Source organism: Somniosus microcephalus, unplaced genomic scaffold (genome assembly GCF_052327205.1).
Source record: "Somniosus microcephalus isolate GS21.2 unplaced genomic scaffold, FLI_Smic_1.0 unresolved_chr4, whole genome shotgun sequence".
NCBI classification, from domain to species: Eukaryota; Metazoa; Chordata; class Chondrichthyes; order Squaliformes; family Somniosidae; genus Somniosus; species Somniosus microcephalus.
Window position 1 is genome coordinate 50,261,894 of NW_028225182.1, and position 16,035 is coordinate 50,277,928.

The 16,035-nt window shown below is 51.0% G+C and overlaps 1 protein-coding gene across 1 annotated transcript in view; it reads right to left on the minus strand.

Annotated features, from left to right (window-relative positions):
• The window catches only part of LOC147091069 (eukaryotic translation initiation factor 4E type 2-like), a 44,617-nt gene extending 31,293 nt beyond the window's left edge, over positions 1–13,324 (minus strand). The window contains exon 1 of the mRNA XM_085977533.1: positions 13,123–13,324. Within this exon, the coding sequence (XP_085833659.1) occupies positions 13,123–13,142 (20 nt within the window). The 5' untranslated portion in view covers positions 13,143–13,324. The remainder of the gene's footprint in view (positions 1–13,122) is intronic.
• Positions 13,325–16,035: the final 2,711 nt, after the last annotated feature.

Here is a 16,035-nt window from a genome sequence, read left to right on the forward strand (position 1 = left end):
ACCCGGAACCGAGGTTGGCCAGAGCCGAGCATAATTAGAGATTAAAAAACAATTTCGATCACAACACAGCAGGCGCACGGAACATTCCTAGCAAACAAAGTTATGCTGAACTCACACGAGGAAGCCTAATAAATATCTAGTCAGGGAAGAAAGAAAGAAATAAAAACCCCAGTCAAATACGTTCTGGTGCTTGCTACCCTGTCACGATGATGGTCAGGGGCGGATGGTGTAGCAATGATAGACTGATAATCCTAGGTTTCGTCTAATCTGATCAGTTTGCTCTCTTTCTATCATAAAGGCAATTATCCGCTTGTGCGCTGGGGTCCCACGGCCATCCGGGATCTCTCAGTTATGCGAGCCTGTAAGTGGGCTATCTGACTACTGTATGTGGGGTTTTACAATCGAGTCTGAGCCTGTCCTTGCCCAATGTCTGTGCACCTATGCATTCTAGTAGGGTCCCTGGATGGCGATCTGGAGTGGGAACCTTGGCCGATTCTCTCCGCCCTTCTCCCCTACTGTTGCGCTACAAGCGTCCCTGGGCTAGGGATAGATAAATCAGCCAGGGTTCCCACTCCTGATCATTATCCAATGACCCACTGCCAGAAAGTTTTGCGCGTGGTGGATGTCGGTAAGATAGTAGAAGGCTTAGCTATGATACCCCATGCACGAATTGCCTGCTGACACTCACTGTCTAGGCAGACACGAGGAATAGCTAGTTGGGCCAAAATATCCAACAGTTGCAGAGCAAATCTCAGCAAGTCAATACCTTCAGGGGCCGAGGAAGCTGACAAAATACTTGGCTTGCACTTAAGGGAAAGACACTAAAGGGTGTAGATGAACAGAATCATTATTCTTCAAAGTACAAGTGGAGTTGCGTGAAGTCATAAAAATGTTCAAAAACATTTTAATCTTTATAAATAGGAACGTAGAGTACAAGAGTACAGAAGTAATGATAAATCTGTACAAGACATTAGTTAGAGTGCTGCATGCAGTTTTGGTGCCCCATGATAGCAGGAAAATTAAAGCTATAGAGAACGTAGAGGATAGGTCCACCAGGATAATAGCAGTGATAGGAAACTATAGTGATGTGGAGAGCCCTGAGATATGAGGACTATGTCCACGACAGCAGGGTAGGCTGAGAGATTTAATAGGGGTTTTGAAAAATGATGAGGAGTTCTGATAGGGTGAATCGGAAAAGACTATTCGCTCTGGTTGAGGAGTCAGCAACGAGGGATGATCAATTCGATAACTGACACGAAGACCGTGAGGGCAGGAATTCCTTACAGCAGTCAGCAACGAGGGATGATCAATTCGATAACTGACACTAAGACCGTGAGGGGAGGAATTCCTTACAGCAGTCAGCAACGAGGGATGATCAATTCGATAACTGACACGAAGACCGTGAGGGCAGGAATTCCTTACAGCAGTCAGCAACGAGGGATGATCAATTCGATAACTGACACTAAGACCGTGAGGGGAGGAATTTCTTACAGCAGTCAGCAACGAGGGATGATCAATTCGATAACTGACACTAAGGCCGTGAGGGGAGGAATTTCTTACAGCAGTTGTTGCAGTGTGAAGTGCTTTGCCACAGGGAGTGACTGAGACAGATACCATTGCATCTTCTAAGGGGAAAATAGGATAAATATTTGATACAGAGGAAGATGCAGGGCTACAAGGACATAAGAATATAAGAGCAGGAGTCGGCCATTCGGCCCCTCGAGCCTGCTCCGCCATTCAATAAGATTGTGGCTGATCTTCCACCTCAACTCCACTTTCCCGCCCGATCTCTATATCCTTTGGTTTCCTTAACATCCAAATATCTATCGATCTCAGTCTTGAACATACTCAACGACTGAGCCTCCACAGCCCTCTGGGGTAGAGAATTCCAAAGATTCAAATTTCTCCTCATCTCAGTCCTAAATGGCCGACCCCTTATCCTGAGACTGTGACCCCTGGTTCTAGACTCCCCAGCCCAGGGAAACATCCTCCCTGCATCTACCCTGTCAAGCCCTCTAAGAATTTTATATGTTTCAATGAGATCACCTCTCATTCTTCTAAATGCTAGAGAATATAGGCCTAGTCTACTCAATCTCTCCTCATAGGACAATCCCCCCATCCCAGGAATCTCATGAACCTTCGTTGCACTCCCTCCAAGGCAAGTATACCCTTCCTTAGGTAAGGAGACCAAAACTGTACACAATACTCCAGGTGTGGTCTCACCAAGGCCCTATATAATTGCAGTAAGGTTGGGTGTGACAAGAGGCCGGTTGCAGTGACAAGCAAAAGTAGACATTTATGTAGTGCCTTTACCGTCGGAAGATGTCCCAAGGCGCTTCACAGAGGCGTGAGGAAAATTGTACGCCAAGCCGAAGAAGGAAGTGTTAGAAGGGGCGACTGAATGCTTGGTCAAAAAGTGACTAAAGACGACTAAAATAAATTCTACCACAAAATAGCCTCTCAGAAAATAGATAGTCGTGTGAAACTCATTTAAGAGAAAACTTGATAAACGTCTAGTCAAAACAAGAGATAAATGCAAACTTCAAATACTATCTGGAACAATGTCGACTCTGTTGCTGCTATAGATTACTTACTGTGGGTTGCAACTGATCAGGGCTGAACTGTACAATTATAATCAAGGTGAGCGGTACCAGGAATTTCTACACTTACTCCACATAGCTCCGCGAGGATGCAATGTTGATTAAAAAGTATAAGAAATGCTGTTTTTTTCACCTTTTACAAACATACGAAAATGCCGGCCAGGTAAAGACCTACTGGTCCATCTAGACCGTCCCACACCGTTGTGACAATTTATGCATCACAATACAGAAGCTTCCCGCCCACCCATTGCCCATCCTTAGTTGTCCTTCAGACATGAACTTGCAATCATATCACGCCTTTCACAACCTCAGGACCTCCCAAAGCACTTTACAGCTAATTAAGTACTTTTGAAGTGTAGTCACTGTTGTAATGTAGGAAACGCGGCAGACAATTTGCACACAGCAAGATCCCACACACAGCAATGTGATAATGACCAAATAATCTTTTTTTTTTTTAAGTGATGTTGGTTAAGGGATAATTATTGGCTAAGACACCGGGGGAGAACTCCCCTGCTCTTCTTAGAATAGTGCCGTGGGGGGTCTTTTACATCCACTTGAGAGGGTAGACAGAGCCTCGGTTTAACACCCGTTCCAAAAGACGGCCCCTCTGACAGTGCGTCGCTCCCTCAGTACTGCCCCTCTGACAGTGCGGCGCTCCCTCAGTACTGCCCCTCCGACAGTGCGGCGCTCCCTCAGTACTGCCCCTCCGACAGTGCGGCGCTCCCTCAGTACTGCCCCTCCGACAGTGCGGCGCTCCCTCAGTACTGCCCCTCCGACAGTGCGGCGCTCCCTCAGTACTGCCCCTCCGACAGTGCGGCACTCCCTCAGTACTGCCCCTCCGACAGTGCGGCGCTCCCTCAGTACTGCCCCTCCGACAGTGCGGCACTCCCTCAGTACTGTCCCTCCGACAGTGCGGCGCTCCCTCAGTACTGCCCCTCCGACAGTGCGGCACTCCCTCAGTACTGCCCCTCCGACAGTGCGGCACTCCCTCAGTACTGCCCCTTCGACAGTGCGGCGCTCCCTCAGTACTGACCCTCCGACAGTGCGGCGCTCCCTCAGTACTGCCCCTCCGACAGTGCAGCGCTCCCTCAGTACTGCCCCTCCGACAGTGCGGCGCTCCCTCAGTACTGCCCCTCCGAAAGTACAGCTCTCCCTCAGTACTGCCCCTTCGACATTGTGGCGCTCCCTCAGTACTGCCCCTCCGACAGTGCGGCGCTCCCTCAGTACTGCCCCTCCGACAGTGCGGCGCTCCCTCAGTACTGCCCCTCCGACAGTGCGGCACTCCCACAGTACTGCCCCTCCGACAGTGCAGCGCTCCCTCAGTACTGCCCCTCCGACAGTGCAGCACTCCCTCAGTCCTGCCCCTCCGACACTCCCTCAGTACTGCCCCTCCGACAGTGCGGCGCTCCCTCAGTACTGCCCCTCCGACAGTGCGGCGCTCCCTCAGTACTGCCCCTCCGACAGTACTGCCCCTCCGACAGTGCGGCGCTCCCTCAGTACTGCCCCTCCGACAGTGCGGTGCTCCCTCAGTACTGCCCCTCCGACAGTGCAGCGCTCCCTCAGTACTGCACTGGGAGTGTCAGCCTAGATTTTGTGTTCGAGTCTCTGGAGTTGGGCTCGAACCCACGACCTTCTGACTCAGGGATGCGAGTGCTGTCCACTGAGCCACGGCTGACACAAGAAGGGCTGGTGTTAGTTAGGGAGCTCCAGGATTTTGACCCAGTGGCAATGAAGCAATGGTAATATGTGTCCAAGTCAGGATACTGTGACTTGCGAGGGGAGCTTGGAGGTGGTGATGTTCCCATGCACCTGCTGCCCTTGTCCTTCTGGGTGGTGGAGCTGCAGATTCGGGTGATTCTTCCGAAGAAGGCGTGGCGAGTTGCTGCAGTGCATCTTGTAGGTAGTACACACTGCAGCCACGGTGCGCCGGTGGTGGAGGGAGCGGATGTCACTTTTGCCTACATAACAGTAACTGCAGGGGGACACGGTGGCATAGTGGTTAGCACTGTTGCCTCACAGCGCCAGGGACCCGGGTTCAAATCTGGCCTTGGGCGACTGTCTGTGTGGAGTTTGCACATTCTCCCCGTGTTTGCGTGGGTTTCCTCCGGGTGCTCCGGTTTCCTCCCACAGTCCAAAGATGTGCGGGTTAGGTTGATTTGGCTATGATAAATTGACCCTTAGTGTTAGGGGATTAAATACGTGGGGTTACGGGGATAAGGTGGGATATGTGTCGGTGCAGGCTCGATGGGCCGAAATGGCCTCTATCTGCACTGTGGGGATTCTGTGTCTGTGTTCTGTGTGCACTTCAAAAGTAATCCATTGGTTTTGAAGCATTTTGGGTCGCCCTGTGCAATTTTTTTGTTTAAATATTGTCTTGGGAAGATGTTCCATGCAAAGGAATGTACCTACATCAATGCATCACCCACTCAGCTCTGCTCGAGTGTCAACCTAGCCCACAGTTTTAAGATTGATAGCCTGAACTCTGTTGGAATTTTATCTGACCTGCTTATCTAAGGTTTCCTTTTAAAAGTTTTTTTGATTCTTACTAATTTCCATTCCTCTGCTTCAGCCCAACTGTTCCTGAAACCTTCATCCCTGCTTCTGTCACCTCCAAACTCAACTATTCCACTGCTTTCCTGGGCAGCTTCCCATGATCTACCCACCATAAACCAGCCTATCCAAATCTCTGCTGCCCATATCCTATGCCACACTGAGTACCGCTCACCCACTGCGCCTGCCCTTGCTGATCGACATTGTCTCCCAGTCCCCCAAATTTAAAATTCTGGTCACACATAGTCAGGAGTGGGGGAGCCCAAGCTGATTGTCCTCTTCCAAAGTCAGTTGTGGCTCAGTGGGTCACACCCTCACCACTGAGTCAGAAGGTCATGGGTTCAAGTCCCACTCCAGAGACTCAAGCACAAAAATCTAGGCTGACACTCCCAGTGCCGTACTGAGGGAGTGCTGTACCGTCAGAGGTGCCGTCCTTCGGATGAGACAATAAACCACGGCCCCTCTCTCAGGAGGACGTAAAATATCCTATGGCACTTGACGTAATAAAACTCACTACGCACTTGGTTCGAGTATAAAGCAAGGCTTTAATCAACTTGTTTCAGAACATGGAGGTCTAGTTATCTTTCACTAGTTCCTGTTTACAAAATGTCCTGGGCAAGCTGGGCTCACGCCAGAGTATTTATACTCCTTGGACAGCGCCACCAGCTGGCCGTCCACTGTTATTTCATGAGTCTTTCTTCATGGATCATAAGATTCATAACAGCACTATTTCAAAGAAGAGCAGGGGCATTATCGCCGGTGTCCCGTCCAATATTTATCCCTCAATCAACATCACTAAAACAGATTATCTTGTCATTATCACATTGCTGTTTGTGGGATCTTGCTGCGCGCAAATTGGCTGCCATGTTTTCTACATTACAACAGTGACTACACTTCAAAAAGTATCTGATTGGCTGTAAAAGATTTTGGGACGCTCTGCGGTCATGAAAGGCGCTACAGGAATGCAAGTTTTTCTCTCCTTTTTGATTGCGAGATAAATATTGGCCAGGACACTGGGGAGAAATCGTGGCCGCGGGATCTTTTACATCCACCTGAGAGAGCAGACAGGGCCTCGGTTTAATCCCTCTCATCGTAAAGACGGCACCTCCGACAGTGCAGCGCTCCCTCAGCACTGCACTGGGACTGTCAGCCTAGATTTTTGTGCTCGAGTCTCTGGAGTGGGACTCGAACCCACAACCTTCGGACTCAGCGGCGAGAGTGCGACCCAGAGTCACAGTTGACACTTAACGTAGGAACTGGAGGAGGCCATTCAGCCCTTCGAGCCTGTTCCGCCACCCAATGAGATCACGGCTGATCTATATCTTAACTACATCTACCCGCCGTGCTTCTGTAACCTGTAATACCCTAGAGGAGGGGGAACAGGCTCATCTGTGTAATAAAAACAGAAAATGCTGGAAAAAGTCAGCAGGTCAGGCAGCATCTGCGGAGAGAGAAAGAGAGTTCATGTTTCAGGTCGATGACCTTTAGTTAGAGATGTAACAGGATTTAAGCAAGTGCAGAGGCAGGGAAAGTGGGGAATGGGAGGAAAGAACAAAGGGAAGGTCCGTGATAGGGTGAAGGGCAGGAGAGATCAAATGACAAAAGGGATGATGGTGCAAAGCAAAAAAGATGATAATGGGACAAGTTAAGAAACAAAAGATGGGTCTAGAAGAGGTGTACGATAGCAAAATACTGCGGATGCTGGAAATCCGAAAGAGTCTTGACAAAGAGTTTGACTTGAAACGTTGACTCTATTTTCTCTCCACGGATGTTGCCTGGCCTGCTGAGTTTTTCCAGCATTTTCTGTTGTTATTTCTAGAAGAGGTGTAAATGGGAATGGCAGAATTATCAACAGCTGCCATGTGAAAAAATAGGGGCAGAAGTTTCGGCCTGAAATTGCTGAACTTGATGTTGAGGCTCATCTGTGCGCTGCACCCCACGGGTGAACAGCCTGGCAAGTCGAAAGACCTCCTCCTGGGACTGTTAAGGTTCCTTTTAATTTTTGGTTACGTTACAGTCCTTATTGGTTATGCCCCTTTTAAAAAGGGGGCACACGCTTAACTTTAAATTAGCAGTCCCTGGAGATGGACCACGCGGTGTCCACCGGCATGCTGGAGGCCATCCGCGACCGTTGGGCACCGCAGGGGCTGGAGTGCATCATCACCAGAAGGAATAGGATTTTAATTTCATTTGTTAAGTCTCCTTTTAATTTATTAAGTTACAGTTTTTGTTGGTTGTGCCCCTACATGCTTAACTTCCAATAGACAACTGCCTGATATACGAGGATTCAGCCTGGCCTGATGCTTGAGGACCTCCGCGAAGGGTGGGCACCAGAGGGACTGGAGTGCATTATTATCCCCGGGAATATCATTTTAAATGGATTTGTTAAGGTTCCTTTAAATTTTTTGTTAATTTACAGTCTTTATTTGTTGTGCCCCTTTAAACATTTGCTTAACCCTAAATCTGTCATTTCCGGCATTAAGAGGAGTCAGCCTGGCTCAACTCCCCCACCCTATCCTCAACCCCCCCTCCCTACCCTCAACCCCCCCTCACTACCCTCAACCCCCCTCCCTACCCTCAACCCTCCCCTCCCTCCCCCTCTCAACCCCCTCTCCCTCCCCTCAAACCCCTCTCAACACCTTCCTCCCCCACCCCACCCCCTCCCTACCCTCGACTCCCCCTCCCTACCCTCGACTCCCCCTCCCTACCCCCGACTCCCCCTCCCTACCCCCGACTCCCCCTCCCTACCCCCGACTCCCCCTCCCTACCCCCGACTCCCCCTCCCTACCCCCGACTCCCCCTCCCTACCCTCGACTCCCCCTCCCTACCCCCGACTCCCCCTCCCTACCCTCGACTCCCCCTCCCTACCCTCGACTCCCCCTCCCTACCCCCGACTCCCCCTCCCTACCCCCGACTCCCCCTCCCTATCCCAGACTCCCCCTCCCTACCCTCGACTCCCCCTCCCTACCCCCGACTCCCCCTCCCTATCCCAGACTCCCCCTCCCTATCCCAGACTCCCCCTCCCTACCCCGTCCCCCTCCATACCTCCAACCACCCTACCCCAAACCTCCCCTCCCTACCCCAACCCCCCTACCCTCAACAACCCCTCCCTACCCGCAACCCCCTCCTCCCTACCCCAATCCCCTCTCCCCTACACTCAACCCCCTCTCCCTTACACTCATCCCCACCTCCCTACCATCAATCCCCCCTCCCTACCCCAATCCCCCCTCCCCTACACTCAACCCCCCTCCCTACCCCCAATCCCCTCAACCCCCTCCCTTACCCTCAACCCCCCCCTTACCCTCAACCCCCCATCCCTACTCTCAACCCCTTACCCTCACAACCCCCCATCCCCCTACAACCCAACCTACACCTTCACCCACACCCCTCCTACCTCCCCACAACCCAGCCTGCCCACAACCTATCCACCCCACAACCCAACCTACCCCCCCAGCTACCCCCTCCACCCCCAAATACCTCCACCCCCAAACACGGACCATCATCAAAGACCCTACCCACCCCAGCCACAGTCTGTTCGCCCTCCTGCCATCTGGGAGATGCTACAGATGCATTCGCACCCGTACGACCAGATTTAGGAACAGCTTCTTTCCCAGGGCTGCCATCCTACATCCCCAGGAAGTCGACTACGGGAACCACTCTACCAACCTGGCTGACCTCTCCGGGGCCCGTCTTGCTGCGAAAGCACGTGAGGGCCCATAAAACGGACCCCCTGGTCGAGAGGGTGAACCTCCTGCACGCCAACCCCCAGTACGCCTACGTGGCTTACCCAGACGGGCGGGAGGACACTGTCTCCTTACGAGACCTCGCACCCTCGGGCACTCCGGAGACACCACCTTTACCCCCCCCCCCACCACCCCCCCCAATTCCAGCCCAGGTAGACGGCATGCCGGAACCCCACGAGCCTTCGCCGACCACGCAGACACCAGCACTAACACCGGATAATGCAGCACCGCCGCTGCGACGATCGGAGAGGCTTACGAGGCCTCCGGACAGACTGACATACCAGAACTGGTAGTACACTTCACCCCGCCGGACTCAAATCTAAACAAGGGGTGAATGTGGTAAACCACTTTTATCGTTCACTATCGTTACACTATAGTTATCACTGTTGTATTGTTATCACCGTTCTCACTGTTGTATCACTATACGAGGTCGCCTCTTGTCACACTGTTATACCTGGGCTGACCACCTCCGACTCCGCCCATGGCTCCACCTACCTGCCCAGGTATAAAGGTAGTCGACTGGCTGGTATTCCTCCTTGTTGGACCCGATCACCCACGAGGGTGGGCTCTGTTATTTAGTCAATAAAAACCTTTAGTTACGTTCCTAACTCGTCGCTTTTTATTGGACGAATTGATAGGTATATCACTCCACAAATAAACTCTAAAGCCTGCACATCTGCCAATGCACTTTATTATGGTTATGTTTATGTTAATGTATTACAAGCCAAATGTATGTTGAATGTTTAAATGTCTTAATCTAAATGTACACTCTCGGGAGCCGCAAGCCTACATTTCGTTGTACTGCACTTGTGCACTAACAATGACAATAAAGTTGATTATGATTATTATGACATCCCACACCCCATCCTACCTCCTCCACCACCACCTACCCACAAATTTGACACCGTTGTTGAAGAAAGGGTGTAAGGACAATCTTAGTAACTACAGGCCAGTCAGTTTAACATCAGTGGTGGGTAAAGTTTTCGAAACAGTAATCAAGGAAAAAAATAACAGGCACTTAGAGAGGTTTAAGCTAATTAAGGAGAGCCAACACTGATTTGTAAAAGGTAGATCGTGTTTGACTAATCTAATTGAATTTCTTGATGAAGTAACAGGGAGAACATAAGGATATAAGGAATAGGAGCAGGAGTCGGCCAGTTGGCCCCTCGAGCCCGCTCCGCCATTCAATAAGATCATGGCTGATCTGATCTTGGCCTCAAATCCACTTCCCTGCCCACTCCCTATAACCCCTTGATTCCCCTGTAGTTCAAAAATCTGTCTATCTCTACCGTGAATATATTCACTGACCCAGCCTCCACAGCTCTCTGGAGAAGAGAATTCCACAGATTCACCACCCTCAGAGAAGAAATTCCTCCTCATCTCCGTTCTAAAAGGGTGACCCCCTTATCCTGAAACTGTGCCCCCGAGTTCTAGATTCCCCCACGAGGGGAAACATCCTCTCAGCATCCACCCTGTCGAGCCCCCTCAGAATCTTATAGGTTTCGATAAGATCACCTCTCATTCTTCTAAACTCCAATGAGTATAGGCCCAACCTGCTCAACCTTTCCTCATAAGACAACCCCTTCAACTCAGGAATTAACCTCGTGAACCTTCTCTGAACTGCCTCCAATCCCTCAAATAAGGAACCCGGGCTACTTCTCCCCCTCCTTAACTCAGGAGGATCGATGAAGGGAATGCAATGGATGTTGTCGGCATGGATTTCAAGAAGGCGTTTGACAAGAAGGCTGGTTAATAAAATTGAGGCTCATGGAATAGGTGGGTCAGTGGCAGCTTGGATAAGGAATTGGCTTAAGGACAGAAAACAGCAAGTTGTGGTAAATGGCTGTATTTCAGACTGGAGGATGGTAGACAGTGGTGTTCCCCAAGGGTCAGTGCTGGAGCCACTGCTTTTAATATATAAATATATATATGACTTGGATATTGGAATACAGAGTAGAATTTCTAAATTTGCCGATGACACCAAACTTGGGGGTGTGGCAAACACTGATGATGAAACCGATCAACTGCAACAGGACATAGAAAGGCTAGCAGAATGGGCAGACAAGTGGCAGATGAAATTTAATACAGAGAAGTGTGAGGTGGTGCATTTTGGCAGAAGGAACAGAGAGAGGCAATATACACTTAATGGCACAGTTTTAAAGAGTGTGCAGGGACAGAGGGACCTGGGAGTTAATGTGCATAGGTCCCTGAAGGTGGCGGGGCATATTGAGAGAGTGGTTAGCAAAGCTTCATAAATAGAGGTATTGAGTACAAAAGTAGAGAAGTTATGCTACCACCTTAAACATTCACTCCCTCTACCACCAGCGTACCGTGGCTGGTGTGTACCATCTACAAGATGCACTGCAGCTTCGGCAGCACCTCCCAAACCCGCAACCTCTTCCACCTAGAAGGACAAGGGCAGCAAGCGCACGGGAACACCACCACCTCCAAGTTCCCCTCCGAGTCACACACCATTCTGACTTAGAAGTATACCGCCGATCCTTCATCGTCGCTGGGTCAAAATCCTGGAACTCCCTCCCTAACAGCACTGTGGGAGCACCTTCACCACACGGACTGCAGCGGTTCAAGAAGGGGGCTCACCACCACCTTCTCAAGGGCAACTAGGGATGGGCAATAAATGCTGGCCTTGCCAGTGACGCCCATTTCCCATAAACGAATAAAAATAAAAGAAGCTTTAGAAAGCGCTGGTTAGGCCATAACTGGAATATTGCATCCAGTTCTGGTCACCACACTTTAGGAAGGATGTGAAGGCCCTTGAGAGGGTGCAGAACAGATTTACCAGAATGGTTCCAGGGATGGGGGATCTTGGCTACAAGGACAGGCTGGAGAAGCTGGATTTGTTTTCATTAGAGCAAAGGAGGTTGAGGGGTGATTTGACAGAGGTGTACAAGATTATGGATAGGCTAGATGGGGAAAGGCTATTCCCACTAGTTGAGGGTACAAGGACTAGGGGACACAGATTAAGATTTTGGGCAAGAGATACAGGGGGGGGATATGAGGGAAAAACTTTCTTACGCAGCGAGTGGTGAGAACCTGGAACTCGCTGCCGACGGAAGTGGTGGAAGCAGAGACACTCGATGTTTTCAAGGGGAGACTGGATAGGCACGTGAGGGAAATCAACTTGCAGGGCAACGGGACGGAGGACTGGATTGCTCTACAGAGAGCTGGCACGGACTCGATGGGCCGAATGGCCTCCTTCTGTGCTGTTATGACTCTATGACCCCCACAACCCATACCCCAACCTACCCCCTCCACCCACCTTCAAACACCACCTACCGACCCCCCCCCCCCCTAAATTTATGGTTTCACCAAAAGAGGATCACAGAACTCATGGATTTATTGCCAGGAGGGCCTATTTTAATTCAACCAATCGGAGTGACCCTTTTGATTGGGTGGTTAAGCAAATCAACAGTAATCTTTTTTGTGTGGGTGATTAACCAATTAGTTTATAAATAAAACTTTAAAGGAACCTTAACAAATTAATTTAAAATTTGGCTGCTCTTTTTGATTAAAGCAATTGACTAACTCAAGAAAACATTCGACCAATTAGGGGTGCTCTTTTGATTAAACTAATCAACTGTAAATTAATAAAACTTTAAATAAAACTTGAAAAAAAAGAAAACAATTTGGTCAATCACCCCCACCTGAAAGAGTTACACCCCAACCCCCCCTACACCCCAACCCCACTTACATCCCTACACCCCCAACCCCCCCTTACATCCCACAACCCTAACCCCCGCATTACACCCACCACCCCGACTGGAGTGCATCATCACCCCGACCAATACCATTTTAATTTGATTTGTTGAGTTTTATTTAAAGTTTTATTGATTTACAGTCAATTTGTTTAATCTAAAAAAGTTGATTAGTGCGAACAAAAGAAGCCCCCACCAGGCCAGCGATCCACTGTCGCGCCGCCGGTCGCGCCTCAACCACCCTTTGCGCGGGGCAGTTTGAGGGACGTGCTAACGGCCAATCAGCGGGCGGCGCTCGCTCGGACCTGGCCCTGGACCCGCCCTCCATTGTGCCGCCCCCCCACCTCAGCCAATGAGCGGAGGGACCGCGGCGAAGGCGGGACTTCCGTTGGGCTCGGGGCTCGCGCTCCGGCCGCCGCACAAACTTTTCTCTCTCGCTCTTTTCAGCGGCGCGCGCTCTCAAAAAAAACAGCCCAACTACAACGCTGAAAAGGAAAAAAAAATCTGACTCACGCTTGGAATTTATTATTCATTTCCTCCCGCAGCTCCCACACCACGACCAGACGGACGATGGCGAGTGTTTGGGTAAAGCGCCGGGTGCTTGTTGTTTTAGTTTAGGAAGAAGAAAAAACATCTAAAATCGAGCGGGGCGGCCGGGCGCGGCGGCGGCGAGCAGGCCGGTTCCCTGGCGGCGCCCAGTGCGCATGCGCAACACCCAGCCCCGCCCACCAGCCCCACGGCCAGCGCTTCAGGACAAACTTTGCCGGTACGCGGATCTCGATTTCGAAACCATTCACTGAGCTGCTGCTGCTGGAGCGCCGCACTGTCGGAGGGGCAGTACTGAGGGAGCGCCGCACTGTGGGAGGGGCAGTACTGAGGGAGCGCCGCACTGTGGGAGGGGCAGTACTGAGGGAGCGCCGCACTGTGGGAGGGGCAGTCCTGAGGGAACGCGGCACTGTCGGAGGGGCAGTACTGAGGGAGCGCCGCACTGTCGGAGGGGCAGTACTGAGGGAGCGCCGCACTGTCGGAGGGGCAGTCCTGAGGGAGCGCCGCACTGTCGGAGGGGCAGTACTGAGGGAGCGCGGCACTGTCGGAGGGGCAGTACTGAGGGAGCACCGCACTGTCGGAGGGGCAGTACTGAGGGAGTGCCGCACTGTCGGAGGGGCAGTACTGAGGGAGCGCGGCACTGTCGGAGGGGTGGTAATGAGGGAGCGCGGCACTGTCGGAGGGGCAGTACTGAGGGAGCGCCGCACTGTCGGAGGGGCAGTACTGAGGGAGCGCCGCACTGTCGGAGGGGCAGTAATGAGGGAGCGCGGCACTGTCGGAGGGGCAGTACTGAAGGAGCGCCGCACTGTCCTGGGGCAGTACTGAGGGAGCGCCACACTGTCGGAGGGGCAGTACTGAGGGAGCGCCGCACTGTCAGAGGGGCGGTACTGAGGGAGCGCCGCACTGTCGGAGGGGCAGTACTGAGGGAGCGCCGCACTGTCGGAGGGGCAGTACTGAGGGAGCGCCGCACTGTCGGAGGGGCAGTACTGAGGGAGCGCCACACTGTCGGAGGGGCAGTACTGAGGGAGCGCCGCACTGTCGGAGGGGCAGTACCGAGGGAGTGCCGCACTGTGGGAGGGGCAGTACCGAGGGAGCGCCGCACTGTGGGAGGGGCAGTACTGAGGGAGTGCCGCACTGTCGGTGGGGCAGTACTGAGGGAGTGCCGCACTGTCGGAGGGGCAGTACTGAGGGAACGCGCTATTAAACAACTGACAGGAAGAGGAGGCTCCATAAACATTAGGGTTGCGAAGGGGTGGAAAGTTTCTGGGAAATTTCCGGAAATTTTCCACGGGATGTTTAGCTTGGGAATTTTACCCAAAAAAGCACATGCTAGCATCATAGTGTTTTTTTTGTATTTCTTTTTTTTCCACAGGTCCTCTCTTAAAATTACTAACACGGGTTGGAATCTTAATTATTAAGGAATTTCTTAATCAATATATGTTTATCTTCTTACTTGGCTTGTTTTAATAATTACAAGTTTTGTGTGTGACTGTGAACAAATGTGTCCTGATTGGGTGGATGAGCGATTAGCTCTCTCTATTGGTGATGTAGCATCGTGCGTGCACGGGTCATGCTTCCATTACATGGAGCATCAGGAAAAATTTACTCACCTTGTTGCAATCGTGCTGATCGACGGCTTAGTGTGATTTCTACCCTCACGCCACCTCAATCTGGACGTGGGCAAAGTTCTGGGAAGCCTGGCAAAGTTCTCTACCAAGCAAGGTCTTTGGAATGGGGACGGGATATGGGAATCATGCAAGCATATCAGTGCACAAACCTGGTGGAAGGGACTTTGTGCATCTGAGGCCCTGTCACCCACTGCATCGGTGATACTCCAAATCCCACCTTCATCAGCGGCCTCTGAACGAAACTGGTCACCTTTTGGAAATACGCATACAAAGGTGCACAACAGGCTGACTAACAAGAGAGTGGAGAAACTGGTGGCTATCCAGGCGACCCTACAACTTATTGAGCCAGATACAGAAGTGTCCACCACACAGCTAGACAGTGACACAGGAGGAAATGGACACGCCAGAGTCAGAGAATCAGGAGGAGCAATGAGGAGTAGAAGACTCAAAGGGATGAAATAAGGACAAATTACAGGCTAAATAAGCTGACGCTCTTTTTATTTTATTTTAGATGGGTCTTTTTTGGGGGGTTCAATAAAGTTCAAAATTATAACCTAAATAAAGTTTTGAAAGCCTGTTTTTATTTGTATGGAACAGTATGTCTATTTTGATGACAAAGACAATATAAGGGTCAGAGACAAAAACCATCAGTGTGCAAAAAACCTCAAAATTCCTGAAAATTCCCATGGAAAGTTTCCTCTTAAAAATTCCCGAAATTTTGCAACCCTAATAAACATCCCTATCCTCAATGATGGTGGAGCCCTGCACGTGAGTGCGAAAGAAAAGGCTGAAGCATTTGCAACCATCTTCAGCCAGAAGGGCCGAGTGGATGATCCATATCGGCCTCCTCCTGAGGTCCCCACCACCACAGAAGCCAGTCTTCAGCCAATTCGATTCACTCCACGTGATATCAAGAAACGGCTGAGCGCACTGGATACAGCAAAAGCTATGGGCCCCGACAACATCCCGGGTGTCATGCTGAAGACTTGTGCTCCAGAACTAGCCCCCACCCGTCATCCATCTTGAAGCAGCAGAGAGGAGCAGCGAGCCTCAGTGTAGCATAATGGACGCTCAAATGGGAACAAATTAAAACTCTGTAACTGCACAGTAGAGGAAGAGGACAAAATACCATCGGTACAAGGGAAGCTAAAAAATTAGTCAAGTGGAGAAATTATAGCATTGAATAAAAATTAAAAATTGGTAACGGAGAATATAATGGGACTTGAGATGGATGTCGGCTGTGGACGGCTCT